This window comes from Tarenaya hassleriana, unplaced genomic scaffold (assembly GCF_000463585.1).
Source record: "Tarenaya hassleriana unplaced genomic scaffold, ASM46358v1 Cleome1, whole genome shotgun sequence".
Lineage (NCBI taxonomy): Eukaryota > Viridiplantae > Streptophyta > Magnoliopsida > Brassicales > Cleomaceae > Tarenaya > Tarenaya hassleriana.
This window is the reverse complement of record NW_010960187.1, coordinates 1510596-1537779: the sequence shown is the minus strand read 5'-3', so window position 1 is coordinate 1537779 and position 27184 is coordinate 1510596. Positions and strand designations below refer to the sequence as shown.

General features: G+C 38.0%; 6 protein-coding genes across 11 annotated transcripts in view; 5 read left to right on the top strand and 1 right to left on the bottom strand.

The window, feature by feature from the left end:
• Nucleotides 1–972, bottom strand: part of LOC104801579 (uncharacterized protein YnbD-like) — a 2279-nt gene extending 1307 nt beyond the window's left edge. For both annotated transcript variants that reach the window (XM_010524901.2, XM_010524955.2), the window contains exon 1: nucleotides 363–972. In XM_010524901.2, the coding sequence (XP_010523203.1) occupies nucleotides 363–960 (598 nt within the window). In that variant the 5' untranslated portion in view covers nucleotides 961–972. The remainder of the gene's footprint in view (nucleotides 1–362) is intronic.
• Nucleotides 973–2684: 1712 nt separating this feature from the next.
• LOC104801491 (germin-like protein subfamily 3 member 2) lies at nucleotides 2685–3507 on the top strand. Its single transcript, XM_010524830.1, has one exon. The coding sequence runs from the start codon at nucleotides 2740–2742 to the stop codon at nucleotides 3400–3402; it is 663 nt and encodes a 220-aa protein (XP_010523132.1). The 5' UTR covers nucleotides 2685–2739; the 3' UTR covers nucleotides 3403–3507.
• Nucleotides 3508–3856: 349 nt separating this feature from the next.
• On the top strand, nucleotides 3857–7878 carry LOC104824416. Its single transcript, XM_019201537.1, has 10 exons — nucleotides 3857–3987; nucleotides 4110–4574; nucleotides 4855–4970; nucleotides 5083–5159; nucleotides 5458–5594; nucleotides 5707–5760; nucleotides 6211–6304; nucleotides 6535–6602; nucleotides 6687–6746; nucleotides 7110–7878. The coding sequence occupies exons 1-10, from the start codon at nucleotides 3931–3933 to the stop codon at nucleotides 7689–7691; spliced, it is 1710 nt and encodes a 569-aa protein (XP_019057082.1). The 5' UTR covers nucleotides 3857–3930; the 3' UTR covers nucleotides 7692–7878.
• A 271-nt stretch (nucleotides 7879–8149) lies between these two features.
• On the top strand, nucleotides 8150–12485 carry LOC104801304 (uncharacterized protein At2g38710). 3 transcript variants are annotated; one of them, XM_010524718.2, is made up of 6 exons: nucleotides 8150–8222; nucleotides 8641–8794; nucleotides 10237–10356; nucleotides 11213–11327; nucleotides 11467–11560; nucleotides 12010–12485. In XM_010524718.2, exons 2-6 carry the CDS (start codon nucleotides 8691–8693, stop codon nucleotides 12213–12215), a joined length of 639 nt encoding a protein of 212 aa, XP_010523020.1. In that variant the 5' UTR covers nucleotides 8150–8222; nucleotides 8641–8690; the 3' UTR covers nucleotides 12216–12485. The 3 variants fall into 3 exon arrangements, with proteins under 3 accessions (XP_010523020.1, XP_010522943.1, XP_010522864.1); XM_010524641.1 differs by lacking the exon at nucleotides 8150–8222 and adding an exon at nucleotides 8232–8453; XM_010524562.1 differs by lacking the exon at nucleotides 8150–8222 and adding an exon at nucleotides 8233–8443.
• Nucleotides 12486–13461: 976 nt separating this feature from the next.
• On the top strand, nucleotides 13462–17581 carry LOC104801230. The gene is made up of 5 exons (XM_010524452.2): nucleotides 13462–13996; nucleotides 14684–15392; nucleotides 15959–16328; nucleotides 16841–17234; nucleotides 17319–17581. The coding sequence occupies exons 1-4, from the start codon at nucleotides 13720–13722 to the stop codon at nucleotides 16889–16891; spliced, it is 1407 nt and encodes a 468-aa protein (XP_010522754.1). The 5' UTR covers nucleotides 13462–13719; the 3' UTR covers nucleotides 16892–17234; nucleotides 17319–17581.
• A 716-nt stretch (nucleotides 17582–18297) lies between these two features.
• On the top strand, nucleotides 18298–27082 carry LOC104801042 (SUPPRESSOR OF ABI3-5). 3 transcript variants are annotated; one of them, XM_010524238.1, is made up of 16 exons: nucleotides 18302–18531; nucleotides 19124–19246; nucleotides 19447–19487; nucleotides 19753–20446; nucleotides 20536–20607; nucleotides 20699–20791; nucleotides 20884–20963; nucleotides 21135–21285; nucleotides 21920–22004; nucleotides 22151–22242; nucleotides 22315–22383; nucleotides 22901–23080; nucleotides 23745–23934; nucleotides 25288–26148; nucleotides 26362–26543; nucleotides 26684–27082. In XM_010524238.1, the coding sequence occupies exons 2-16, from the start codon at nucleotides 19199–19201 to the stop codon at nucleotides 26882–26884; spliced, it is 3039 nt and encodes a 1012-aa protein (XP_010522540.1). In that variant the 5' UTR covers nucleotides 18302–18531; nucleotides 19124–19198; the 3' UTR covers nucleotides 26885–27082. The 3 variants fall into 3 exon arrangements, with proteins under 3 accessions (XP_010522625.1, XP_010522540.1, XP_010522460.1); XM_010524158.1 differs by having other exon boundaries at nucleotides 21132–21285; XM_010524323.1 differs by lacking the exons at nucleotides 26362–26543; nucleotides 26684–27082 and adding an exon at nucleotides 26250–26355 and having other exon boundaries at nucleotides 18298–18531; nucleotides 21132–21285.
• Nucleotides 27083–27184: the final 102 nt, after the last annotated feature.

Genomic DNA, 27184 nt, shown 5'->3' with positions numbered 1-27184 from the left:
GAAGAAGGATTTGTAAAGGACAGTCACAAATATAATAAGTTGCAATACTCTGTTTCTAGCACGATCAACTCTTTCACACTCGAGAGCTCTAACTATTGCATCTACAAATGGCTTTGATTGAAAATCCATACTTAAACTGGACACAACCCATCTGGGTTTCATCATTTACACAGACAAGTACATGATCCAGGTGTGGAACTTGATCCAATTCAACAACCATGCAATAGTGTGGAATGAATTCTCAGAGAGAAAAGAGATGAAAACCCACAGAGAAAAACTGGACTTGCACGATGCAAATTCGATTCAAACCACTCAACCGATTGCGGATACAGCAGAGGAAGCACGGATGAAGAAAAACTCACCGTAGGCGCAATGGACGAACACCGGAACATTCAAAGCCCTTTTCCGACACCCCCACTTGACAGCGGATTCAATCTGATGAACCCTAGGAGCTCTCGTGTCCCATGTCGGGACACAGAAATAGGCATTCCCTCTAAACTCATCTCTCCTCGGGAACTCGCAAGTGCAATCGATTATCGCCGGATTTCCCGGTGGTATCCTCTGCTCCGACGACGGCCATCCACCGACGAACAAGCCCTCGCAGATCTCGTTGTAGGGCTCTTCTCCACTGACGAATCTACGAAGCGCGGAGAAAACCCTAACGAAGTAAAGATAGGGACTGAAGACGATGATCGACCAAAGAGGAAACGACCCATCTGGGTTTTTGCCGAGAAGAAGAGGAAGATCGATTGAAGGGTGAGAAGCGACGCAGACAAGGAGAGAGACGAGGGAAGTGTAGAAGAAAGGTATTGAGATCAGTGAGAAGCCGTGGTTTCTGAGGAAGACGAAGACGAGGAAACAGACGAGGGATTTCAGACCAACGAGGATCGATATCCCTAATCCCATCTTCTTGCTTCTGTATTCGCAGATTATTGCTGGATTATTTTGATTCGAACTCATAAGGTGTTCATCATTTATCATTTTTTTTTTTAATAATAGATAGCAATGATGATTAATATATTGATATTATATTAAAAAAATTCTTCATTACTAAAAAGCCTTCGGAAAAAATAAACATTAGATGTTACCGAATTATCATCAAAATAATTAAAATATTTATAATTTAAAGATGATAATCATTACTACCAGTTAATATCTGTATTTTGAAATTTTAGATAAAATCGTACATATTTTAAAACTATTATTATAGTAATATTAACGTTTATTCAGTGTTTATTCGATTTTACATTTTGATACCATATAATAATAAATTTGTAACGTTTATTTATTTTACATTTGGATACCATATATTAATAAATTTGTCTAATTATTTCATATGTATAATATACGACGCCTTTATAGGTATAAGGTTTAAAAATCTTAAGTTAAATCTTTTAAGTTAAATCTTATATAAATATATACACACATATATATATATATATATATTGAATTAGGAGGACAAAGTTCATGTGGACCGAGTCAATGAGTTCATGACCCAAAAAAAATATAAGAAACCAGATTGGACTATACTCGTAACTCCAAATAAATATATATATACATATACATATATATAAATATGAATATGATCTTTGATTTTTTTCATATAAACCAAAAAATGATTTAACTTGTGACGAAGTTTTTAAAAATAGACGTGAATATCATGTTTAAAAATTTACTTGTTTAAGATAATAATAAACATTATGATCACATTCTACAGACATTACTTACATCTTAATCACATGATAAAACACATTTACAATATCATATGTGCAAAAATTTAAAAACAGGACGAATAAAAAGAAGAATGGTAGTTGAATGAAAAGAAAAATCCATAAAGTATTATATCGGAATTAATTTCTGATGCCATGAAAAATATCATACCATAATATTATTGGATCATTTTTTTTATTATATGTATAGTATTAGAGTATAATTGTAAGAAAATACTAATCAGCTAATATTTGGATCCAAATACTTTTTATAAACCCAAGTTTGAGTTGTCTAAAGATAAAAAAAATATAAATAATATTTTTTATCTCGGAGTCAAATTTAAATATGGAAAAAATATTTATCTATACTTTTTTTAAAAGACTTTTTCGTTCTTTTAAAAGATATAGTTAAATCGAAAATTTCGTAAACTTTTGGATTATAAAAAAAAACTTATTATAAACGGAAAAAAATAACGCTTTCCCTTCTCAATCTTATATAATTTATACCAATAGAGTGAATGGTATTCATAAAATGATAATTTCTTTGTCAAAGAAAAAAAAGGAAGCTGAAGTTAGGGGGTCATTATTTCGGTATTAGGTTCAGTTTCGGTTCGGTTTAGTTTTTTGTTTAAGAAATTATATATCAATTGATTATTATATTATATTCGATACGTTAATATAATTCGATACGGTTTCATGAAAAAAAAAGAGAAAAAAATTAGGATGAAAACTTGTATTATACTCCATGCATATACATATACACATAATACACACACGATCATATGATTGAAATTGTCATGTGGTAGTTAGAGTCTATGAATGCTTTTTCCAGCATAATACACAATCATTGTTCTTCACTTAAGCTTGAAGCTTGCTTCAACATTGATGTCTTGTAGCTATAACTAATTGTCCACTTCAGACATATATATATGTATGCATATATATAGACATATATACACACACAACCCATAAGACACAAATACTACACATCTGACATCTTCTTCACATCCATTATCTGTGTATTATTGCAATGGCTTTGCCCCGTTTTCATGTTATCGTCCTTCCCTTTCTGTTCATGATCATCTTCTCTGCATTGGCTTCCGACCCAGATCCGGTTCAGGACTTCTGCATCCGTACCGACCCATCAACCTCCGCGGCCAAATTAATGCATCCGTCTTGCAAGAACGTGTCAAACGTTTCGGTAGAAGATTTTATATACGGCGGCATAAAATCTCGTGGAAACTTTGACAGGGAGACCGGTTTAGCGGCTAAGTCAGTGAACGTCGATACCTTTCCGGCTCTCAACACGTTGGGAATGTCGTTTGTTCGGGCGGATCTCGAGGTCGGGGGGATAAACGTTCCGCATTATCACCCGAGAGCGACCGAGGTCGCGTACGTGATGGAAGGAAAGGTCTACTCGGGTTTCGTGGACACGGAAAGCAGAGTTTTTGCCCGAGTTATCGAGCAAGGAGAAGTGATGGTTTTTCCGAAAGGGTTGCTGCATTTTCAGATGAACATCGGCGACGAGCCCGCGGCGATTCTCGGGATGTTTAACGGTCAGAATCCGGGATTGATGAAACTGCCGAGAGCCATATTCGGATCAGGGATCAAAGAAGAGCTTTTGGAGAAGTCCTTTGGGTTGAACCGGAAGGAGATAGACAAGTTGAAGAGAATGTTTGGTCCGAATAATTAATTTATTTGTTTGTTCATGTCGAATCTATAATCTTTTCCTTTTATAGTAACCTACAATTCATTGGAAAATTTAGATAATTACTAATAAAGTGGAAGAACTTTGCCATATGTTCTTTTTCAATTTTTGGTTCAAATTATTGATAAAATATTAATAGTATTCTAATCCACGTTCGAATCTCTATTCAAAAAAGATATGCACATAAATTTCTCCGATATTTTAAAAGATATAGTTGAAAAACGATCGGTGATCATATTTAGTGTCTTCCCATCTTGCCTTTTGTTTATCTCGTACCAAATAAAAATGTTTTTATTTTGTAGATTTTTACTGTTTAAGAGTAATTTTTGGGATTTAAATAAATGAATATATTTTAGAATTTTTTTAATATATAAATCACAAATTAAGAGTATGTGTAAAGTGATTGAAATCCTTTCCAGAATGAAGAGGACAAGAAGCGCGTTAAAACCCTAAACCCTTTCTTCTTCTGAAGAAAGAAACCATTGTCTCACCCAAAAAAAGGAGAAGAAAAGAATGCGGCCTCCTTTCAATTCCTTCCATCCCCAGCCGCGGCCACGTCCACAGCATCAGGTATCTCTCTCTCTCTGAATGAAATTCTCCATCGCACTGTCAGTTCCAGCTGCTTGAGAGCCTTTGGTGGGTTTTCTTTCTCTCCTTTTTCACATGTTCGTGTTTGCGATCTGTCTCTGCAGAATCTTCATCGGCCTCCTAATGGGTTTCAGAACCATTTGCAACCCCATCATATGGGTATGACGAATCCACAATTGATGAGCAATCCATTGATGGGTCACTCGAATAATGCCATGACGGGATTGCAATTGCATCCTCAGTTTTTCGCCAATCATCTCTCCAACATGCCTCAACAACAGCAACAGTTCCCTCAGTTCTCTTTTTCCGACAATAACATCAACCACTTACTTCCGAATCTATTGGGGAATCTTCAGTTTGCAGTAGCTAATTCTAATCTTCTGGGTCACTCGCTTCCCCTGCTTCAGCAAAACTTTGTCCAACCTCCGCCTCTCGACCTATCTGCTCTGGCTTCTTCTCAACCGCAACTCAATCCATATAACTCTATTAGTTATCCTTCAATTCCGACGCAGCATCAAAATCACAACTTGCAGCAGCGTCCTCCGGCTTTATCCGAGTCGCAGCCACAGGTGATGGTCCTTGATCCTTTCGTTTTTCCTCTGAATAGAAAAAGTTCATGTTAGATGTGAATGTGATTCGTTTGTAAAGTTTTCTTGGTAGCTATTACAACGTTGGTTGTCTATTTGTGGTTTCTATAAGTTCTGGTCTGTGGGAAGAATTGTCTATTAAAGGGCCTTCTGTTGTCTCTATCGGCTTCTTCTTGCTGTTGAGTTCCACGGTTCTCTCGTTAAAAGTCATTCTAGAAGTGCCCTGTTTACAATATGTCTGAATGAACTTAATTTTCTGCAGGGGCAATCTGTGAATAATGTCAACAGCATCAACAACGTTTCGGGTTCCAAAGGGAATGAATTGCAAAATCGATTTACAAAAAATTCACATTTCAGAGTCAGAGGCCATTGTCAGGGGTATGTTCCTACTACCTGAATTCTGTCTCTCACTCATCTTTAAAATATTAGATTGGTAGCATCTTGGTTTATATATATATATATATATATATATACATATTTGTTGTTGTAGACCTCAGAGACCTCAGTTCCATCAGGCAAATAACATGAAGAGAAAGTTTGGGTTCCATAAGGATCACAAGGGAAAAGGTTTGTTGCTTATGCTAGACTTTTTTTTTGTTTTTGGTAATCAAAGAATCGACTTTTTTTTCATAACGCTTCAACTATCGGTCATCATTGCCACATGATTTTTGCGATCAATCATGCTTATCTCCTCAACATAGTCTTTCTTGATACGTCAGGATATTTTTGTTAAGCAACCGTACAAAATATGATATTAGGTTTTGATGCACTCCAACAAGTTTTCTAAAACATTACAAACATGATAGGAGTTGTTGTTTCCTTTGATCCTTTACTCCTTTTTTGTTTCTGCCTTGAACGATTTCAGGGCACTACAATAAGATGGGAGCTGAACTAAATGGATCAGATTCTGCCAACATAGTTAAGGAAAAGAAAAGGTATCTGGTACATGCTTTTAATGTTATTTTTTGTTCTCAACATCGGATTGTCTTCCTGCTTGATCATTTTTAATGGTATTTCTTAATAAATTGTGTTTTTTAGTACAAGTCCTGTGTCTATCTGTAGGGTGCATACGCATGCCTTTAGCTTGACCTGAGTTTTTTTTTTCTTTTTCTAGAAGCTCAATGGGGAGAATTTTGCTGCATATTACGAGCTTTTAACATTGTTTCTGGTTGATTGACTAATTTGGTAAATTCCATGATTTTTTTCCATGAAATATTGTTATGACTTTACACAATAATCACCTTCATTATAGCTCTTTCATGTACTGCCTTCTTCATTGATACATATGAAAAGTTTCCTTGAGCCACAACATACTTGTAATATGCACCAAAAATATAATGATAAACAACCAGGGGCTGAGTTCATGTAGCACAATGCCGATTTGTGCATTTCCTAATAAATGCTTAGGATTGTCTAATGATCTTTTTGATTTATATTTGTTTTGCTTGTTTTTCTTTACATTTCTCTGCTTGTTTTTTTTTTTAATTTCACGAACTTTGGAAAATCTAAGAGACAACGGATTTGGAAACACCAAAATACGTTTGCTTTTGATCGGTCAAATTCCCTTTTTTTTCGGGTTTGTATTTCGACTTTTCCCCATTTCGTGATCTTACTGAAGGTTGGAAAGCATGGAATAATCATCGAGTTTACTGATCCTGAGCGTAATACAAGGCGAAGTGCCACATATTTGCCCGAGGTACCAGCTCATGAAGGTAGATAGCACATATACTTCGATACGATACATCAAGTTCCTTCTTTTTCACTTTGATTAAATCTCTTTGGGGCTTGCTTGCTATTCGGTCATGTTCTTTGATGCTACTCTTTCATGGTGAATTTCTTTCTTTTATGATGTTCTTCTTGTTTAATATTCCCTTGAGTTAATCTGCATATGATGGAATATGTGTTATTTGTGGGAGAAATTTCTCGCCTGATTCTCGGACAGGATGTGGATACGTAATCTGTTTCGGTGAGCGTCGGAAAAACTATCCAACGAAAGTCAATGTTGAAAAGGTTGGACTAGCTCCTTGGTTTGTTTTCTGATCTTCATTCGTTTCGAGACAATATAGTGAGTACCGTTTTTTTACTTATATGCAGAAGCTTAAGAAAAATAATTCAGATTGCAATGTTGATGAGGAAGCAAAAACCCGAAGCCAGGTACCCTTTGCTTTCTTGTTTCCTTTATTGTGTAATAGAAGCTTAAACAAGGCACATCCTTCATTGATTCGATGGATTTAAGGGAAGAAACTTGTAATCCTTGAGTTTGTTCCGTGAAAAGGGATATATATTTCATGTTCTAAAAACTCATTGATGACACAAACTGTAAATTTTCTAAAGAAAAAGCTGCTTTGTTGATTCAATAAAGAAAATGAAAATCCTAATCCTTCTTCTAAGTTTCTATGTGATATTATCAAATTCAACATTCGTTTCATTGTTTTTTTCTCTTTGTTCATTATCAGTGAAAGATTAACAGATACATTTTCTGAATAAATATTATCGTTTGTTTTTTTTTGTCTGCAGCAACTCAAGGAGATTTTGGCGAAGCAGGCTGAGTTGGGTGTCGAAGTTGCGGAAGTTCCGTCGTATTATTTCTCGAACACAAGTGAAGAAGCTAATGGAGATAAAGAGAGCAATGGGCAGTTGGTTAGGAGCCGACAGGTTCATGAGAAGCATGACCGAAAAGGGAGATTTCAGAGTAGACATGGTAAGAGGAGACATGGCGAACGTGACAAGTTTAGTAAGAAACCGAGGTTCCAAGACAAAAACTCAACCAAAGAATCTTCCGTGATCGCGAGGAAACCCACTCTTCTCGAGAAGCTCCTGGATGCGGATGTAAAAAGGGACAAACACCGGTTATTGCAGGTCTTTCGGTTCATGGTAATGAACGAATTCTTCAAGGAGCAACCTTTGAAGTTGCCTTTGGTTCTGGCCGGAGAGGATGGTCGTGAGCACAACGGGAGAGATTCCTCTAGGCCATTTGAGGGCACCACAACTGATATATCACATGTAGACCATCAAAATCATGATGATGATGATGATGGAGCAAGTTCTGATGGTGATGATGCTGTTGTGAACGAGAACGGTGATGAAGTCGCTAGATGAGCATTGATCGAGAAGGGACATTATGGTAACGATCGAGAAATCAAAGAATTTCCAGGTAAGAAGAGAGATCAGATGTTGTAGTGAACTCGATCTTGTGAGCAGTAAAGTATAATACGTGCTGTTTAGATATATGGATATGCATGTCTCGACCTCGAAATGCAATAAAAATAATTAAATCTAAATATTATTTAAAACAAAATATTAAATCTAAAGAAAAAGAATGGTATCCACCGACAAAATATTAAGCGATGAATAATAAATACTTCTAATATTTCTAATGAAGTGTTTTATTTTAAATAATATTTATTTTCGCTTTTTTATTTTAAATTTATTATTTTTGTTCCTTTTTTTTGGGACCAAACATCAGATGCGTGTGCGTTACGGAGCTCATTCAGTGTAAATATTAATAAACCCTAAAAAAATATAAATCTTTTTTGCATCTACCAATAATATGTCCATATCCACTCGGTTTCTTACAAAAGCAACTCACTCCCCTTTTGTCTATTTGCGTGTCACTGCCGGCTCTCTAAGGCAAGCCTCGCCTCCTTGTCCCTTTCCTCTTCTTCTGAGCTGATTGCTGAAAATTGACGCCTTTCTCTGTTCAGTTTTTTTTTTCTTCCCAATTCCTTCGACGGATCGATCGATGCCCTTTTAGATTTCTTGCGTTTCGCATTATTTTCCCCGGTGAAAAAGAAGCGCATTCCCGCTGAATCGCTTTTTTTCTGATCTTCTTCGTCTGGCATCGCGATTAGGTGTTCTACTGTGCGCACTTGAAAGATGTTTCTATGTTATTTTGTTTTTGTTTTTGATTTGCCTTCGATTTCTAGGGCCACACTGCCGATCTTCTCAGCGGAGATCGATTTGTGTCGATCGCATGAACCGCGCGAAGACCCACTGATTTCGAATTACTTCCTCGGACAAGTTGTTTACTGGGATCTCGGTTTTTCAGGTTTAATTGGTTGCTGGGTTTGTCGTCTCTCGAGCTGTTCACAAACAACAATGGTGTCGGCGAACAGAGAGATGGCGGTTTACTGTTTCGACACTTTGGTCTCTCACTACAACAGCGAAGAGACTCCTCTTCCTGCCTTTGACGAGGCCCAGCAGTACGTTTCTTCTTTCAGTTCTCTCTATTTTTGCCATTTTTGTTTTATATTTGTTCTGGAACAGTCGACTTGTTTTGTTGTTCTATGCTTGTGTTGTTTTGTGCTGTAATGATGCATATGAGGTCTGAATTTACTGCATACTAGGATTTTGTTCGTTAGTGAGAAATTGGTTGAGAAATCTTTGATTCTATTTGCAGACAACCTCATCTATTGAGCCTCGGATATGTTTAAAACTATCCAGCTCCTGTTGTCTAATTTGATGGTTGTCAATGCCTTCCATAGATCCTTGTTTTGCTCGATTCTCTTCTTTCATTTGTGCTATTTTGCAGTACCACATTTTTCATTGTCTATTTGATAAGAATCGACCAGGTGGAGTGGCAATTAACCCTAAAAGATAGCTCGCAAGAGCCTTATATGCTCGATACCTAGTCCTTTTTTTACACAGTCGCTTGGGCCCTCACCCTTTTGTTCCTCAGCCTCCGCCATTGCGTTTATGAGATTCAAATTGCTCTAATACCACTTGAGAAGAACCACCTGCGTAAACTCACCCACACGTGAAGTCGTTTCTTTTGTCCTAAGTAAGACAATCAAGTTGCTTTGGCATGAGGATTCTAACATTCTTGTCTTAGGTTTCAACTAAGCTTCCTTTTTTCGAGATGACCATTCAGCTGTAGCTCATCCTTTGTTCTTTGTATCACGTCTTTCAAGATCTACGTGGACATTTTCCGGATTTCGTGTCGTTCTGTTTGTTTTGAATGTGAAGATGGCCTTAACATTGATTCATTACCTGCCCCTGCTCATGGTTTTCTAATACTTGATCGTGCCTTTCTTATTATTTTCTTTTCTTTTAGCTCTTGTATCCTATTTCGGAAGTATGCTTAACTCAGAATTTTGGGGGAAACTCTAGGCTTTCCAACGGATTTCTATGTGCTAATCCGTTAAATGATATGTTTGATGCTTCTAAAGTTCCTTCAGGTCTATAGTCAAATCCTTGTAATCCCGGTGATTTCAACATGCATGCACTTGGTTCAGCAATATCTACATTCCAATGAAACCTAAAAAATTATGTATCTTTCTATTTACGCCTTGGTTAGAGTTTCAAATGTTTCCTCCTCAAATAATATGGCAAACCTTTGTGCATACAGCATTCATTCCTATGTTTGTAAGCACATTACCTTCTTATCTTCTAAACTGCTTGTATAGTCATACTTCTTGGTTTTCTTCTTCTCCTTTTTATTTTATATATTTTGTTAGTAATGAGCGTATTCTTGTAAATTCTGCATGTTAATCCTTTACGATTTAAAGGCAATGATTTACTCTTGTAATGGTACTTTGTTTTAAAGTTTGATTAGATGTTAGGTGATATTGGAATACACATTATGTGAATATTTATTTGAACTTCACATCTGATCTGAGCTGATGTCACATATTTTTGTTGTAAGTCCATTGTTTGTCACCTGGAAGAAAATAGTGAATGGTGGAGAACCTCGGTTGCGGGGATGCATTGGTACATTGGAAGCTCGCCACTTGATTAGTGGCTTCAAGGATTACGCCTTGACCAGGTACTATATTGCCTTATATCCCACTATATTTTTCTTTAGAACACTTGCTCTCATTTAATTAAGGAGAATTTCGATCTTTTTGAGAGACTCCACTTTTTATTTTTAGTGCACTGTTTTTCGAATATTTTCTGGAGCATTTGTTCTACATTTCTTATTCACTCCTGATAATACAAAGTACAAGAAGGGGAGCATTGGACAAGGGTTTCAATGTCAAGATTGGCACCATATTTGTCTAGATTTGAATTAATTGTAAAGAATGAGGAGACCTTGTGTCTTTTTGCCGGTGTTTTAGTGTTTCTCATTGACTGAGTTAGGTTTCTGATTTTTATCACCGCTGCAACAGGAACCTTGAGCGATTCTATCCGAGTTTTTGTATGTTTCTTCAAATTCTTGTGATCTTTTCCGTGGATTAGAAGAGCAATAGTATTAGGATTTGTACGAATAAAAAGCACACAAAATGTTCCAACTTGCTATGCAACAATTGAGTAAACCAAGACACCTACAAATGAAATGCATGTACCATCGAAATCAGAGTATATTTTACATAGGGAATTCGTGCACGCTAAGATGAAACCGATTAGAACGTATTTCAGCTATCATTGTGCTTTGTATAGATCTGATGGAAAAACTATATTGCATGAATTTTTGTGTGGAGGGAAAGGAGAAAAAACTGAATGGTTTGGTCTCGACCTTTTGCATGTTTATTATATCTACCACTTCACTCTAGGTATCCAGAGTTAATCTGTCTTTTTCTGTTTTTTGTGATGGTTTTTGTATAGTTGGTAACTGTGTATATATTATCTAGTTTTGAGGCCGATGTTGATGTGAGATGCATTCTCTGTGTGGAATTTTGCAGTGCCCTGAGGGATCGTAGGTTCCCGCCCATACAACCTAAAGAATTGCCATTTCTGGAATGTACGGTCTCTGTTCTCACCGATTATGAAACTGCAGAAGGTTATCTTGATTGGGAGGTAATTTCTTTGCTCTTTCTTCAAATCTAAGAGACAACGGATTTGGAAACACCAAAATACGTTTGCTTTTGATCGGTCAAATTCCCTTTTTTTTCGGGTTTGTATTTCGACTTTTCCCCATTTCGTGATCTTACTGAAGGTTGGAAAGCATGGAATAATCATCGAGTTTACTGATCCTGAGCGTAATACAAGGCGAAGTGCCACATATTTGCCCGAGGTACCAGCTCATGAAGGTAGATAGCACATATACTTCGATACGATACATCAAGTTCCTTCTTTTTCACTTTGATTAAATCTCTTTGGGGCTTGCTTGCTATTCGGTCATGTTCTTTGATGCTACTCTTTCATGGTGAATTTCTTTCTTTTATGATGTTCTTCTTGTTTAATATTCCCTTGAGTTAATCTGCATATGATGGAATATGTGTTATTTGTGGGAGAAATTTCTCGCCTGATTCTCGGACAGGATGTGGATACGTAATCTGTTTCGGTCGAAATCTTCTTGCATAAACTTTTAAGGGAAGTTCTGCCAGTTTGAGTCCTCACGTAGAAGAAAAGAATGTCTGCAAAGGACATTGTCTTGGTTCCTTGTCTTTGTCTAGTTATGATCTACTCGTGAAATTTACTGATCTACTCGGGAAATTTTCCGTGTCTGCATTTCTAACAAATTAGGCTCGGGTTTCAGGTTGGACAAAGGTAGAGGCGATAGATTCGCTGGTTCGTAAGGCGGGGTACAGCGGTCAGATAACGGAGTCCCTGTGCAAGTGTATCCATCTAACCCGATACCAGAGCACGGTATTCACCATGCATTATAGCGAGTACGTCTCGTATGTGAAGGCGACGAGGGGCGGCGTTCCAGCTATTAACGGGACCAAACCCGCGGCCTTCTGATTCTTCCGCTATTTAAAAGCCCGGGGTACGTTTCATCCCGGAAACAGGGCAGAAATCGACTCGATTCGGTTTCTGTTGTGTCTTATTTTTAGTTGTGATTCAAATTGTCTGTCTGCTGATTTAAACCTTCCTCGGAAATTTGGCAAAAGGTGTATTGGCATCTCAATTTGGCAACTGTAACATTTAAGTACTTTGATCAAAGGAACACACTTTGGTCTCTGTGTTTCATGTGGAGAAACGAAATGCATGCTGCAGCTATGTTTTTCATAAGCCGGGAATCATGTCACGGTTTTCTAACGACAGTAGGGTTAACTTTATTAGGTGTTGGAAACTAGAGTTTTTCGCAATCCAATCGTACCGTACTGAATCGAATTTCGATACGATATTATTTTCGAATCGAACCGTATTTGTGAATAGTATTTTTTTTACAAAACCGATTTTTTTTAGTCGAATCAAATTAAAATTTTAAAAAAATTTTAAAAATCAAAAAATTATTTAAAAAATCTAAAATTTTATTAATAAAAACAGAAAATACTAGCGAACAGAAACCAGACCGAAAATGATATAATAATTGATTGGTACATATTCTTGTACAATCAATCGAATCATTTTATTTTCCAACTGAATACCAAAATGTTAACCTCTAAACTTTATAACTGAATATTTGAATCAATCTTAACTGAAATTTTAACCTCTAAATTTTATAACCGAATAACTGAACCAATCTTAACCGAATAACATGTATAATCGTAATAAAATCAAATCCGATACAAAAGTTCAATTGTTATGATTTTTCTAAAAATCCAAAAAACCGAAACCGCATAAGTTTAGTAATTACTAAAGCTATACGAAATTTTGGTTTGATTTGGTTTAATGGATTAGGTTTTGGTTTCGATGTGTTTTTTTTTTGTGGCCTTTCCGGTAAGACGGTCCACGTACACCAGAGTATTAGTGGTCAACGTGAGTCAACTTTTTCATTAACATCGTTTTATAAATTTAGGTATTCCGGTAACAATTTTTTTTTTTGTAATTTTTATGGAAGATCAAGATCCCAGGCTGAGAAATTAGTTTTCTGTCGCTAAACAAATTATGTAATTTTTTATGGGATTAAATCTTATATTAATTGTCTAAGTTGGTATATATATATATATATATTGTGTTATTTGTAAAGAAAAAAAACCACAAAAACAACAAAAATGAGAATAGAAATGCATCGCAATTAAAAAAAAGGGAAAGAAAAACAAATGATCCGTCAGAAATTCTCACACGGACGGGCGCTCGTCTGTAACCCACTAGAGGAAGACTACTTTCGCGATTTCGCTTTCCTTCCTTTCCCCAATCTTGAAATCTCAAACCCTAGCTCCCACGTATCCCTATGAAATTTGCAATCCAAACTTCGATTCATGGAACCCAACCCACGTAATCTGCCCTGACGCTTTGCTTCCCTCTTCGATATTCCTGCTTCCTCCCATTCTTCTCTCTCCTTCTCCGCTTCTTGAATTCCATGGCGGGCTCTTCTCCGGAGGATATCGGGCCGCCGGAGTCGTGGGAGTCGGCTGATTTGGACGCCGCGTTGAGCCGATTGATGCTCTCGTCGACGCCCTCAAACGATGCCGCTGGGACGGGGGATCTACCTGAAGCAGAGCTTCCTACACAGATTCAGACCTCTGGTTCTTCGTCTTCGTCATCGTCTTCGGGGGACAAGATTTTAGATGACGCCATCAATCAGGTCGATCAATTTCTTCGCGAGGCTCTTCAGAATCCTCGCGAGCGTCTCTCGGGTAATCATATGACCCACGCTTACTTAACTTTTGGGTTTGTAATCTGATTGATATACTACTGTTTTAAACGATTCTGCGTACATTTGGTTGACTCTCTGTGCTTCTGCAAGCGATTACCAGGTCTTATTTATTTCTCGTTTTGGTTAGTAGAAGTGTAAGTTTAAAGCTTTTTGCTTGTATATTGAAGCTCTTTGCCTTCCTTGTGTCTGTTTCTGGAATTTGGTGACTAGCAGATAATCTTGAAAGATGTTTTAATCTGAAAATAAATCATTCTTCTGCTGTTGTTCCACAATAATCAACTGGGCTTTTGAGATGGTGTCAGATCCATGATTGGAGCTTCATGTTAGATGAAAGTCTAGTTTCTTGAACATTTAAAGGTTCTAAACCGTAGAGTTGTCATTATGTTGTCTTTTCTACTTTTTATATGGTAAAGATGAATTGCATCATCGGCAGTGTCAGTACACTTTACCAACTGGTTGCTTCATATGATGACTGTTGGTAAACAAGACTACCCTTAGTTTCCAATTCCAGAGGTGTAGAATCTTTCTCTGGTCTGTTTCAATATGCAACTTGTAGCTTTGATATACGACTTTATACATGGTGACTTGTTCTCTCTGCCTCTGATACATCATATGTGGTGACTTGTTCTCTCTGCCTCTGATGCTAATAAATGGTATCTTTTCTCAGTTTTGCGCATGGAGCAGGAGGTTGAGAAGTTCATTAATGATCAATCTCAACAGCAAATGGAATTTCAGCAACTACCCACATCATATCTACGGTTGGCAGCACATCGTATTGCACAACATTACAATCTGCAGTCGATGGTTTTGTTGGATAACAGCTTACCTGAAGGTTCAGGTTGTAGAATTATTGTACACAAGACCTCTGAATGTAGGCGTCCTGCAATTCGCCTAGCAGACATTCCTGTGAATTTTCGTTCGGAAGACAGCAGTGTAATCAAGGTCGCAATAAAACAGAGGCCTCAAAAACATTCTTCGGTTGTCAGTAGCTCAGATTCAGAGACAGTTAAGTCAAATAAATCCAAAAGTGTTGAGGAGAGAAAAGAGGAATATAACCGAGCTCGAGCAAGAATTTTTAATTCCTCAAATTCAATTGTTAGCCATGGTCGAGGACCAGAAAATGAGCATCAGCTCTACAATGGATCCCATGTCAATTCTCCTAGGCCATCAAGGGTCGAAGGGAAAGTCAATGCAGGCCCTTCTTATGTAACTTCTTCTGGTAGTTTTATCAATTCATCTGCCAGTGGCAGCCAGACCACAAGAAGTAGGGTGGAGAAGGAACCGACTGTTAGGTCTAAACCCAATAACAGGGTGGCCATCTTCCGTGACCGTGAAACAGAGCTTAAAGATCCTGACTATGATAGGAGCTATGACAGGTGGGAATTTCATTTTTTTTTTGTTTTCTGTCAGAAATATTTTTCCAAATATACGTTGCTTTGAAAAGTTCCATCATTCAGTTTACCAGTTGCTGGTTATTTTTGGCCTTTTAAATTCTTTTTTCTATAATCAGTTGCTTCTAGTTATTTTGTGTTTTCTAGGGAAGAAAAATTTGTGGGATCCTTCTTGCTTTTATTTGTTTCCTGTTTCTGCTACTGGTCATTACGAAGTTCTAAATGTTCTATGTTCCTTGTTGTCTGATGGTTTATGATGCAATTCTGTTATGGATCTTCTGATACTAGTGAACATTTTTATCCGTATAGAAATAAAGAATTGGGTATATTTTATCCTCTGAAAATGTTTATGTCATCTTACAGTGTATGCTTCTATTTATGAGGCTTATGGTTGGTTCTTTAATTATAAAATTTATAGCATCATTCCGATGAAAGATTGAAATGTTTTCTTGCAAGTTTAGGCTTAGGCAAACTTGAGGGGAAAAAAATAGCAGTTGCTGGTTCTTTCTCATTGTCATAAACTCTGTATCTTAATGGGCTGTTGCTGCCAGGTATTTGCAGCGCTTTGAGCCGGGGTTTGGCTTCAGCAATGGGGTGTACGCTGTTCAACCAATGTTTACACCAGCTTTGAATTACAACACTGAATTTCCGCAGCTCGGGTGTGCTCATAGGCCTCAGATACCTGTAGAACATCAAGCTAGACCATTACCACAGCACCTCCCTGCACCTTGGGCTAGACCATCGAACACTGGCGGTGTTGCATATGGTCATCCAGAACCAATGGTGACTCCTTTTACTCCAAGTCATATGGATGCTCGCTCTGCTTCTGCATTATATCTGCATTCTTCCCAGTTCCCCTGTCAGCAACCTGGAATGCCTTATATTCACCCTCGTGATCAGGTTCACCAACCTTTTGCTCAGGTATCCCCCAAAAAATGTTTTTGTTTGACAAGAGACAAGAATTTATGCATTTTTTTTTATGGTATTAAGCTTAAGTTAGTCAGAAAAGGGGTGAACAAGGAATGTGACTTGTGTGTTTTTAACTGCTTTGAATTTGGAAGTAAAATTTATCATTGTGTCTGGTTTTGGGTAATTAATTAATGCAATTTGGCATTGAAATTTAGGCAGAGATTTGTTTAGGTTCGTGATAGAGTTATCATTTAAGCTAAAAACTCAGGCAGCATCAAGTTGGAAGTTTAGATCCTGCATTCTACTTCTCCCTGCTTTGCCAACCATATAAACGCATGGTCTTCTGATAAGAAGAAGACAAAGAATCTCACAGAAGAGTTGGATAAATTGATAAATCAAAATATTTGTTTGCAATATTTCTACAGATCTTTGTGCACTTAGCTACTGATACCTTAAATACTTGCCACTGACTCAAGCATTTCACCTTTTGCTTTCTGACTCTTTTACCTTGTTCTTATTTGCAGTCTCATCAACCTCGGTCTGATGGTAGTTATGGATTGCCCCGGCCCCGATAAGGGGTTTGGGCCATGCCTGCATCCCACCAGCAGTTAGCCAATTTCAGAAATGTGTTTGGCCGGGCAACTTCAAAGGCATCATTATCATCTCTGCTGGTGGGAGACTGCAGGCACAAAAGAACCGAGCGGGAAGAGGCGACATGGCTCCTTATCCATATGGATGTGTCTATGTCATTTCCCCCGGCTCGGTTCTTGATAGAGCTTCATACCATTCTCTATGGGCAATTGAAGCTACCAAGTTTCGACACGAAGAACAAAAAACGATGATGACGAAAGAAGATGGATGGTTTGACCTTTTGATTTAGGTTGGATTTATTAAAACACTTGGGGAACATCAGACAAGGTGAGTAGCGAGCTGTTGTCGCTGTGTTTTTTCAGTTTGTCCGCACGTTTATCACGTGTTTTAATCTCAGCTTTTGTTCTGCAGAAGGAGAGCCAGAGGAGGGTCTACGCCTTGTACGGTTTATGGCAACAATGGCATGGAAGTTACGGTAAGCAAAGAACCGTGTGTGTATGGCTGATTTGTTTTTTTAGGTACTCTTAAAAATGTTAAGTGATAGAAACATGACCGATGGAATGTGAAGATGGTCGTATCTGTCTTCTGTTTGCACTTGCAGCTCCTACTTCGAACTCGAGTTTGAAAAACCTTCATTTCGTCATGCCTTTTGTTGGAAAGATTATTTTATTTTTTGGGAAAATAATTTGCTTTAAAGGGAATGACAGAAGAAACAAATCCTAAATCGTGGTCTATTTCGATGATTAATATCTAAATTTTATTTTTTTAGTAAAAAAATATCTTGATTGAAAAACCAATTAATATATTTATTATTAAGTAACATGCGAAAATATCAATCTGTAATGTCGGTAAATTTCAATAAAATGATCAGTTTGCATCCAATAATTGAGATGTTTATAGAAAGAATGTCCTTTAAATGTATAATTATTTGATATATATCATTTTAATAGTTGGATTTTGTATGTAGAACGAGCACAATCCAATCCATATCGTGAACAAGTAATTAATTTCGATAAAAAATATTAGTTTTAGAAAAAATGCGATAATAGATTAAGTGCTTGTATTATAATAATTGAGACTAACCAAATGCGTAATCGAATATATAAACATCGCTTCTCTTATTTGTTAAATACTAACATTGTATTTTGATTCATTTATTTATTTGGAGAAAAAAATCATATTTTATTCAGGTTTACGATTTTTGTACTTATTAGTGATTTTGTATTAGTTTATATATTAATTGGATTTTCTCGTTAGAATTCAATTTTTCTTTTCAAAATTAAAGTTTGAATTTTAATTATCCAAATCGAATTAAAGTTTTCTTAATTTTCGGCTACTTTTATTCTGAAAACGATCTGATTATTTTTACTATTTCTTTTAAGAAAATAATCTCCCAAGCCGCATCGGCATTCGTTTCAGACGCTTACGCTTCTGTTCGTTATCGTTCCCTTGAATCGAGCCAGAGCTTAAGGTCAACCAGATCGGAGCTCTTTCGTTGCAAATTGCAAATTCATTCATCGCCTGCTCTGTCTGGACGGGCAAAGTCTGAAATTCTTCTCCCCTGACCCCGAGTCTGGTCTAGGGTTTGCTGCAAATCGACTTCGTACCAACTCGCTCGTGTTTGGTGCGTATCCAATCGAGTCGTTGTGTCTGGATCAGTGTAATTAGGGTTTTTGGGTTTTGATTGTTGGGGATTTTCATTGGCTTTAAGCTATTTGTTGTGCTTTCTTAGCAAATTACGGGTGTAGTTCTTGGTGTCGACGAAAGCGTTCGGGGTTTAATTAATCTATCATGCTCTTTTCGCCGACCATCTGTGGTTTGTAGTCTATGATGTGCTTTTGCGCATCGGGTCTTTCTGTTCTCTTCCATATGACCTGATGTTTCTTTCTTTCACATGAAACCAAAGTTGAATCATGTGTGTTTTCTCATGTTTTTGTGTATTTTAACTTGTCCTGGGTTTTGTTTAATAATTTTTCCGTATCCTTTTCGTTTGGCTAAATATTTTTAGGTGAGTCTTAGTTTTTTCAATCGTTAATGAATAATCTGTGTATGTTCTTAACTGTCTTCTTAAGGGAATCCTGAAAGAAGCTTTTCTCGTTGTGGAAGGGTTGCATGTTTGAGGCTTCCAGTTGTGTATCGGATGCTGAATGGTCATGGGAACTGTTAATTCTTTATTCATCGTGGGATGACTCTGTCTGTTTATGCATATATTACAGGAAAGGGTTTGTTGGCATTTCCATTTTGAATCTTCTATCCAGCCATCAGGAGTTTGCTTGGTACACTGGCTGAAAATGGATCGCGGTCGATATGGTCTTCAGCAAGGATGGGATAATAACAGCGTAATTGTGGTTTCCTCCTTTCACATATATGGGATGATAAACAAGATATTGTTAGGGGTCTTGTGATTGACAATTTTTTCTGGACCTCATCCTCGGAAATGAGCGAAAGACGTGGACAGTGAGGATGTGGATGGAATTTGGCTAATGTCATATCAATCATGATATTGTTGCTGACGTAGCTTATTCTCTTGAATTCACAGGCTCCAGAGGGGTATGGTGCTGTCCATGATCCAAGTTATCGGTGAGTGCCAGTATTGAAGAGGTTTACCATATCATGGGTGAAATTGTTTCGTTTAGGAATTAACTAGTAAGCAATTACGTTTTTTAGTCTTGACCATTTTTTGATTCACGTTTCATTTTCTTATCATTGGTTTTCACTCTGGTCTCGAATACTCCTGAGTCTTGACTTTGATGATATGTCTAATGTCTATTCCTAGTTGTTCTTTCTGTTTTTCCTGTTTGGTTTCTATCTTTTCTATACCTCCTATTCTACATTGCTTGTGCAGGTGTGGTGGGTCATATGATGATATACATCCTGATGAAAGATTCTCGAGGGATAATGTATACGATTATCAACCTGGAAATCATGCTTTGGGTGCTTTGCCTCAGTCTAGAAGGCGAAACTATGAAGAGGATTATTCTCGTGACGGGGAATCACGGAAGCATGAGAAGCCATACATTGAATCATATCATACTGACAATTATCATGATGATGAAATGGGAAGTCGTGACGGGAACCATAGGGATCATGGATATGAAAAGTCATCAAGATACAGCACCCGTGGTCGCGATGATTATCATTACGAGTATAGGTCTCGAAATTACCATCATAATAGGGAAGATAGCCATGAAAGGGATTATGATTACGCTCGCCGGAGTTATGATTCTGATTATGAAAGAGGCAGTGAGAGGGATGCCAACAGGAGGAGTCGTGATTCCCGTGATCGAGAATGGGAAAAAAGACATTTCAGCCATGAAAGAGATGAAAGTCCACATAATAGGAATGGGACATCTCGATCTCGGTCTCGGTCTCGGTCTTGGTCTCGTGGAGGTGATGAGTACTCTAGATCAAGATCTCCTCGAGGTTGGAGCCATGGGCGTGGTTATCGTGAGGACAGCTATGATGATGATCATTGGCATGAGAGAAGGGATAGTCGAAGAGAACGCGGAGATAGACATTACCGGGATCATTTTTCTGCTGTATGTCATGGCTTTTTCCATATTTTTGCTAATTAATTTGTGCTGAAGCTTCTCCGGTTTACATTCTAATTTCCCCCCATTTTTGCCAGGCACCGTCAGCTACTGTTGTTGTGAAGGGCCTGTCAATGAAAACGACAGAAGAGGATCTATATCAGATTCTTGTAATTCCTTTGCAATTGCTGTATTTGCACGTCATCACAAATGCCCATATTCATTCTGTAATACGATCTTTGTTTAATTCTGTATGACTAGGCTGAATGGGGCCCTTTGGATCATGTGCGTGTGATTAGGGAGCGAAATTCTGGGATCTCCCGTGGGGTTGCATTTATTGATTTCGCTTCGGTGGTACTTGCTTTGGTTAATCTGTACATGATTTGTGGTTGTCTTTTATGTTTTATTCTGTTCAGTGGTTTAATTTCTTGTGTATTCCTGAGCAGGAAGCTGCACGTGCAATGATGGACAAGATTGGGCATGATGGTCTAGTTGTGGATGGAAAGAAGCTATTTTTCCATTACAGGTCTTTGTGTTGTTTGTTAACTTGGATCTAAGTTTGGACTATTCTAATGAAAAAACTGTTTTGCTGGGGGGCTATTGTTAACTCCAGTAAAAGTTAGTTTCGAATTTTCTACCGATAAACCCATTTAGCGTTCTAAATTTATTGCCGCTGAATTGCCTTATGTTGCAGCAGCAAGCCTACAGGGAGTATGAATGTACCTCGTGGACAGGAAAATTCTCCTAATATCAGCCGCGGTGGTAGCAGACGCGTGATGATTCCTGCAGATTGGATCTGTACCATTTGTGGTTGTATTAATTTTGCTCGGCGAACATCGTGCTTTCAGGTTAGGGCATCATTATGAAGGAATTCCGATAAACAGGATGCTTGTGTCACAGTACAACCATTTTATGAAGTGTGTGTGTGTGTGTAACCGCCAGAATTGGGACTGCTGAGTAAGATCGTTGTTGTCTTTTTTTCATGGATGAGTGTTGATTCGTAAGAAACAGAGATATATGATTGGTAAACTGATAACAAGCTAAAAAGAATGAGGAAATACTTCCGATAATATCTATCTTCTGCTCCTTAAAATATGCAGGTCCAGATTCATTCTAATTGTTATAATTGTCAGATAGAAGTGCTGTTGTTGTATCATATTGTTTGCTTGGTAATAGGTGACAAGTTAAAAATGTATGCACTTTGTTATAACTCTATTGAACTGATTTTGCTTGTTGCGATTTTGATTTCCATGCTCTATTTACATGTCTCTCTTTTTTTCTCCCTTTCACTTAATTTGTTTATCGGATTTACCTTTAATGTCAGTCATTGTGGTTCTAAATGTAATTTAAACCTTATTTGTTCTGCATTGCAGCTGATATCTTGAAAAACGATAGACTTCTCTTGTGTGCATTGATGATATTGTAGATACCTTTTGTTGTGCATACAGCATAGAAGAGTCTAATAGCACCTTTCTTATGCAGTGTAATGAGCCAAAGACAGAGGATGCTCCACCAGCTGATGTAGGTTTTTCAAACTCAACACTAGGAAAACGAGGTTCTGAGGCAGGTTGTTATCAACTGTCGATTTTGGATATGTAGTGTGTTCTTTTTTGGAGGCGAAAACAGTCAAAGATGTTAAATTTATCAAATATGTTCCTGTATCCATGCCATATACATATTTTTATGCTTCATCTCTTCCCTCTTTGTTTTCAGGTCCAACTCATGTCTTGGTTGTACGTGGTTTGGATGAAAATGCTGATGAAGAAATGATTCGTTATGAATTTTCTAAACATGCTCCAATCAAGGTACCTTTATGCTCAATCAATATCTGTTTCATCTGTGTCATTTAATCCTGTCTCTTCTGCATCAATGTGCAGGATCTTCGTCTAGTGAGAGACAAGTTCACTCATGTTTCAAGAGGATTTGCATTTGTACACTTTCATTCGGTAGGGTCCTTCAGCCAAATGGGTGGTTATGCTCACCACCTCCTTCTCCATACCTCTCTGACTCTCCTTTCCTGATTCACTCTCCTATGCTGCTGAAAATTGATTGCAAAAGAATGGCACTTTAATTTAGAACTAAAGTTTAGGAAGATATTATCATAACAAAGTTCATAGGCGAAATAATAGTAAGCAATGAAGCCTCTCGTACCTAGGCCGATAAATTTTCTTCTCCGGTGATTCATTGTTTTTCCCAAGCTACTCTTTTTGCTTGGGCTTGTGAAGTTTTTCTTGAGGCTATTTGCATGTTTGCAGCCTAGATTTGTTTCTCTAAACTATGTTATATATGCATATCCTCAGTAACAGGCTTCCTTGTGGAATGGGATCTAGTGGTTCCTCCTAATTTATTCTAATATTTATTCTTAGTTTATTTTGGATGCTATCTTTTGTACAAGTTGGCTTAACACGTTTTGACAATTCCGCTATCAGCTTCAAATAGAATGATAAGACTAAGCTCCTGTAGGTGGAAGATGCAACTAAGGCACTCCAGGCAACTAATGGGACAACTCTTGAGAGGAATGGAAAAGTCCTAAGAGTGGCATATGCAAAGAGCGTACTTGGTTCTGCAGCTGGTACTTCAGCTCCTTTGCACTCTAGCAGCCTCGCTGCTGCTGCAATTGAAGCAGCAGCATTTTCTCAACAGGTATTTACTTGTTCAGACAGTAGTTTTTCTTTGGCATTCAGTGGCAGCTCTACCAAAGATGGTACACAAAGTCACAAACACAATTTCTATAGAGGTTGTAACGCACATTCTTTTGTGAATCGTTTGACCTGAATTGGAGTCCTGGCAATTTAATGAATTGTGATCTGGCACGTTTTGTTACTAATTTCTGTTTCATTATTAATGTCTGGTGATGTTTCTCTTTCATTCTTTACTAAGTGGTTTTAAATTGTGTCTGCTGATGGTTGGTGGTATTTACCCTGGTACTAATGCTTTGATGTTTGGTGGTCTATTTACCACGGTACTGCTTTGAAAATGATAAGTTTCGCATGTACAGACTTATTTACCGTTGTTCCTGTAATCTGTTGTCTGAGTAATGGGAGTTATATTTTGCTGTTTGTATATTGTGAATGGAACAGAAGAGCGGAGCCATTTGTGGGAAGCATAATACATTTCTCTCTTTGGCTGAATTGTTTCTACTTTGAAACCTATGGTCAAGTTTGAGTGTTGCTGCATCATCAGTAGCTTTTACTCATCATTTTCATTTGTCTACAAAGCTTTTCTTTTTTACTTGCTGTTTGTTTTCCCGTTGATTAAGTGAGTTGTGGAGTTTTGTTATGTGAACCAGTTTTTCTTTCCCTTTCAGTATGATGCTGTTGGATGGGCTCCGAAGGAATATAATCCAGACGCGAGACAAACTGCAGGGCAGAATCAAGGGGTTGGAGAAGTTGAAGCTCAGCAAGGAACTTCTGCTCCACACTCTGGCTATGTGTGGGATGAAGCATCTGGTTATTACTACGATGCTGCTTCCGGATTTTACTATGATGGGAATTCAGGTTTGTCTTTCCTTGTATAATAATATATATTCAAATTGCTTGTATAGTTACAATCTCCTATCATTGGTGCTGTTGATATTCCTAATTCCTTTTGAGTGAAAGATTGGAACATGAATAGGTTCAATAGTGTAGTGCCGTGAAAACTGGGGTTTTGACAGAACTCTTTTGGCAAAGATGTGTTCATTGGACTGATTAAACAAGCCTTTCACAGTTGGTTATAGATAAATTATTTTCCCTTCAGCTCTTGTTCAAATTACATTAGGTGATGTCTTGCTGCATCATGCGTGTAACATAAGGTTCTCTCTGATATATTCTATTCCCTCTGCAAGTCCTGCAATACTTCATCTGGGTTTTACTAGTGTTTTATGTTGAATTACTTTAGATGTCCATAAGCAGGATAGCGTGATGCATGAGCTATTCTTCTAATATGTCTTTTTTAAGTATTGTGGTTGTACTAGTTGTTTAGTCTTCAAATTTCAGTAGGATTTATGTTGAATGTTTTTGGCTTCTTTGTTTCTGATATTCCACAGGTTAGTTATTTTTAGAACTAATGTAGCTAGCGCAAATTTGTATGGTATATAGGTTAATGTTATAAACCTATTAGAGATGTAGGAGTTAATTTGCAAGTAGGGCCAGTACCTCAAAACCCACATTTTAAATATCTTGGTTCAATCCCTCAAAAGAATGGAGGTTATGACGAAGATGTTAGTCATAGGACAAAAGCGGGATGGATGAAATGGAGACAAAACATGGGTGTTCTTTGCGATTGTAAGGTCTTCATACGGTTGAAAGAAAAATTCTACCGTAATGCCATAAGACCTGGATTGATGTGTGGTAGTGAGGGTTGGGCGGCGAAAAGACAACACATGTTCAAAATGAATGTGATCGAGATGAGGATGTTGCAATGAATGTGCAAATACACAAGGATGGATAGAATTTGAAATGAGAGTATTAGTAACTACAGAAGAGTGTTTAAGGTGGTTTGGATAGGTTAAACGTAATGTAAAACGTAGAACGATAGATATTCCGGTTAGAAAAGTAGAGAGCACAGGAATGGGAGCGAGGAGAGGGAGAGGGAGGGTAGACCTAGACTAACTTAGGAACGAGTAGTTAGCAACGACTTGGAGTTGTTACAAATCCTAGAAGATTTAACGCAAAATCGAAATGAGTGGAAACGGAGAATTCATGCGGCTGACCCCAAATAAACTTGAGCTTAGGACGATGTTGATGATGTTGATAGGTTAATGTTTATCGTGACTAGCAGCCTCTCTACCTAGTAAGGGGCCGAAAGGTAGTGTAGCTGGAGTAATTAATGGCGTACTGCTAATATATTGCATCCCTAAAAATACGCAGGTTTGTATTATGACAGCAACAGCGCGGTTTGGTACTCATATGACCATCAAACACAGCAGTATATCCCTTGTCCTGATCAGACTAATGAGAGTAAACCATCTGATAGACAGACAGAATCTGCTAAGATGGAGAGATCCAATAACAAAAAGGTTATTATCTCTGCCCCAGCGGCTACTTCCATACCAGATGCAGTTCAAGCTGCTGCAGAAGCGGCAATGGCAGCTGAGAAGAAAGAAAAAGAGAAAGCTAAGGAGATAAAGCTTGCTTCAAAGAGCATCATACTGGCAAATAAGAAGAAGATGAGTAACATTTTAACAACATGGAAGCAGAGAAGCCACGAAACACAAACACAGCGGATAGCTCTTGATGACAGTGTACCTAATGTACCTCCTGAAGAAAGGCGTCTCTCTGTTGGACAATTCAAAGGCAAGCCAAAGTCCGATGCAATGACTAAGGAAAACACTGCCACCAATTCTGCGTTTACACTTTCTACAACCCAAACATCAAGTAACAGCACAGCTGGCCCTTTGACAGGGGTTCTAAGAGGTTCTCTCAGAGGTGTGGTGAAGTTGGATTCGACAACCGGAGTCGCAAGTAGTGTAGGCTCATCTTCATTAGCTCGTGCAGAGGCATCGTCTGTTATGACTCCTTTCAAAACAGATGTTTCTGCTCTTGGTTCTTATACAGCACCTTCGGCTTCTGGGAGTGGGAGGAGAAGGTTTTCTGAAATGCCAACACCTGCTTCTACTCAGAGAGATCAACCACAGTCATTGTACCGGGATCGTGCTGCTGAGAGAAGAAACTTGTATGGTTCAACTTCAATTGGAGATGATGATCTTTTAGACGCCGCTAGTGATTCACGTAAGCTCCTGTGACTACTTTACTGTTTCCATCTATTTCTGTAAGAAATTATCATGTCAAATATTTGAGGTGCTTTACTTGTCCACTGATATTTATTGTAGATCGATGATAAATAAGTTCTTGAATAATCCAGAATGAAGACTGTACTTTGCTTATCTTGCTTGGAAATTTTATTAATTTTTTCGGGAAATCGCGTATTGGTGATCTTTGAAGATCGAGATTTTGGGTTGAGAAAGGGTTCGCTGGATCCAACGCCTTTCCCTCCGGGAGTTGGCGGAGGTCACCGGACTTCAGCAGATGTTCAGAGCTATGATGTGATCACAGCAGAGAGAGCAATAGATGAGAGCAACGTCGGTAACCGGATGCTCAGGAACATGGGTTGGCATGAAGGATCGGTAACAACATCTCCCTCTTCTCTATTGTTATGTTTTTGTAAAATTATCGTATTCCTGAGAGGTTACCAATTTAATTCTCACATATTTCTTTATGCCCTCTCATGTGTCGGGATTTCCGGCGGTTGGTTGGAATACGTTAGGGACTAGGAAAAGATGGGAGTGGAATGACAGAACCCGTGCAAGCGCAGGCGGTGGATAGAAGGGCGGGACTCGGGAGCCAACAGAAGAAAGTTGTGGATCCAACCCTCGAAGTTCAAGCTGGTGATAGTTACAAAACTCTGATCCATAAGAAGGCAGTTGCGAGGTTCAGAGAGATGACTGAAAATGAAAATGAAAGATGAATCAAAGGCATCAGTTTCTGCTGATTTTGGATTGTAGCCATTTGTGGTTTAGAGAGATGGTCGGTCCATCCACAAGAAAGTCTGGCGTTTTTATTTTTCTGTGTTTTCTGGTACTTTATGTGTACAATTTGTTGAGAAACATTTTTCCGTTTGGAGTTGCTGACTTTTGTTGTGTTCATTTAGAGACATGATGTAGTAGCAGTAGTAGTTGCCATTTTGGGGCTTTTTTTTTTTTGATAACGCTGGGAATCCGCCCTCGGATACCGCAACGCCTCGCCGTCCAAAAGGCCGGACGAATGA

Bases quoted from the DNA above. Each gene is read 5' to 3' on its own strand.
- LOC104801304 (XM_010524718.2), top strand. From the start codon at position 8,691: ATGGTGTCGGCGAACAGAGAGATGGCGGTTTACTGTTTCGACACTTTG. The intron at 11,328-11,466 runs GTAATTTCTTTG...ATCTTACTGAAG, and splicing joins AAGGTTATCTTGATTGGGAG to GTTGGAAAGCATGGAATAAT. The intron at 11,561-12,009 runs GTAGATAGCACA...CTCGGGTTTCAG, and splicing joins CGAGGTACCAGCTCATGAAG to GTTGGACAAAGGTAGAGGCG.
- LOC104801230 (XM_010524452.2), top strand. From the start codon at position 13,720: ATGGCGGGCTCTTCTCCGGAGGATATCGGGCCGCCGGAGTCGTGGGAG. The intron at 13,997-14,683 runs GTAATCATATGA...ATCTTTTCTCAG, and splicing joins TCCTCGCGAGCGTCTCTCGG to TTTTGCGCATGGAGCAGGAG. The intron at 15,393-15,958 runs GTGGGAATTTCA...TGTTGCTGCCAG, and splicing joins TATGATAGGAGCTATGACAG to GTATTTGCAGCGCTTTGAGC.
- LOC104801042 (XM_010524158.1), top strand. From the start codon at position 19,199: ATGGATCGCGGTCGATATGGTCTTCAGCAAGGATGGGATAATAACAGC. The intron at 20,447-20,535 runs GTATGTCATGGC...CATTTTTGCCAG, and splicing joins ACCGGGATCATTTTTCTGCT to GCACCGTCAGCTACTGTTGT. The intron at 22,384-22,900 runs GTAGGGTCCTTC...AAGCTCCTGTAG, and splicing joins CATTTGTACACTTTCATTCG to GTGGAAGATGCAACTAAGGC.
- LOC104824416 (XM_019201537.1), top strand. From the start codon at position 3,931: ATGCGGCCTCCTTTCAATTCCTTCCATCCCCAGCCGCGGCCACGTCCA. The intron at 4,971-5,082 runs GTATGTTCCTAC...TTGTTGTTGTAG, and splicing joins GTCAGAGGCCATTGTCAGGG to ACCTCAGAGACCTCAGTTCC. The intron at 5,160-5,457 runs GTTTGTTGCTTA...GAACGATTTCAG, and splicing joins TAAGGATCACAAGGGAAAAG to GGCACTACAATAAGATGGGA.
- LOC104801491 (XM_010524830.1), top strand. From the start codon at position 2,740: ATGGCTTTGCCCCGTTTTCATGTTATCGTCCTTCCCTTTCTGTTCATG.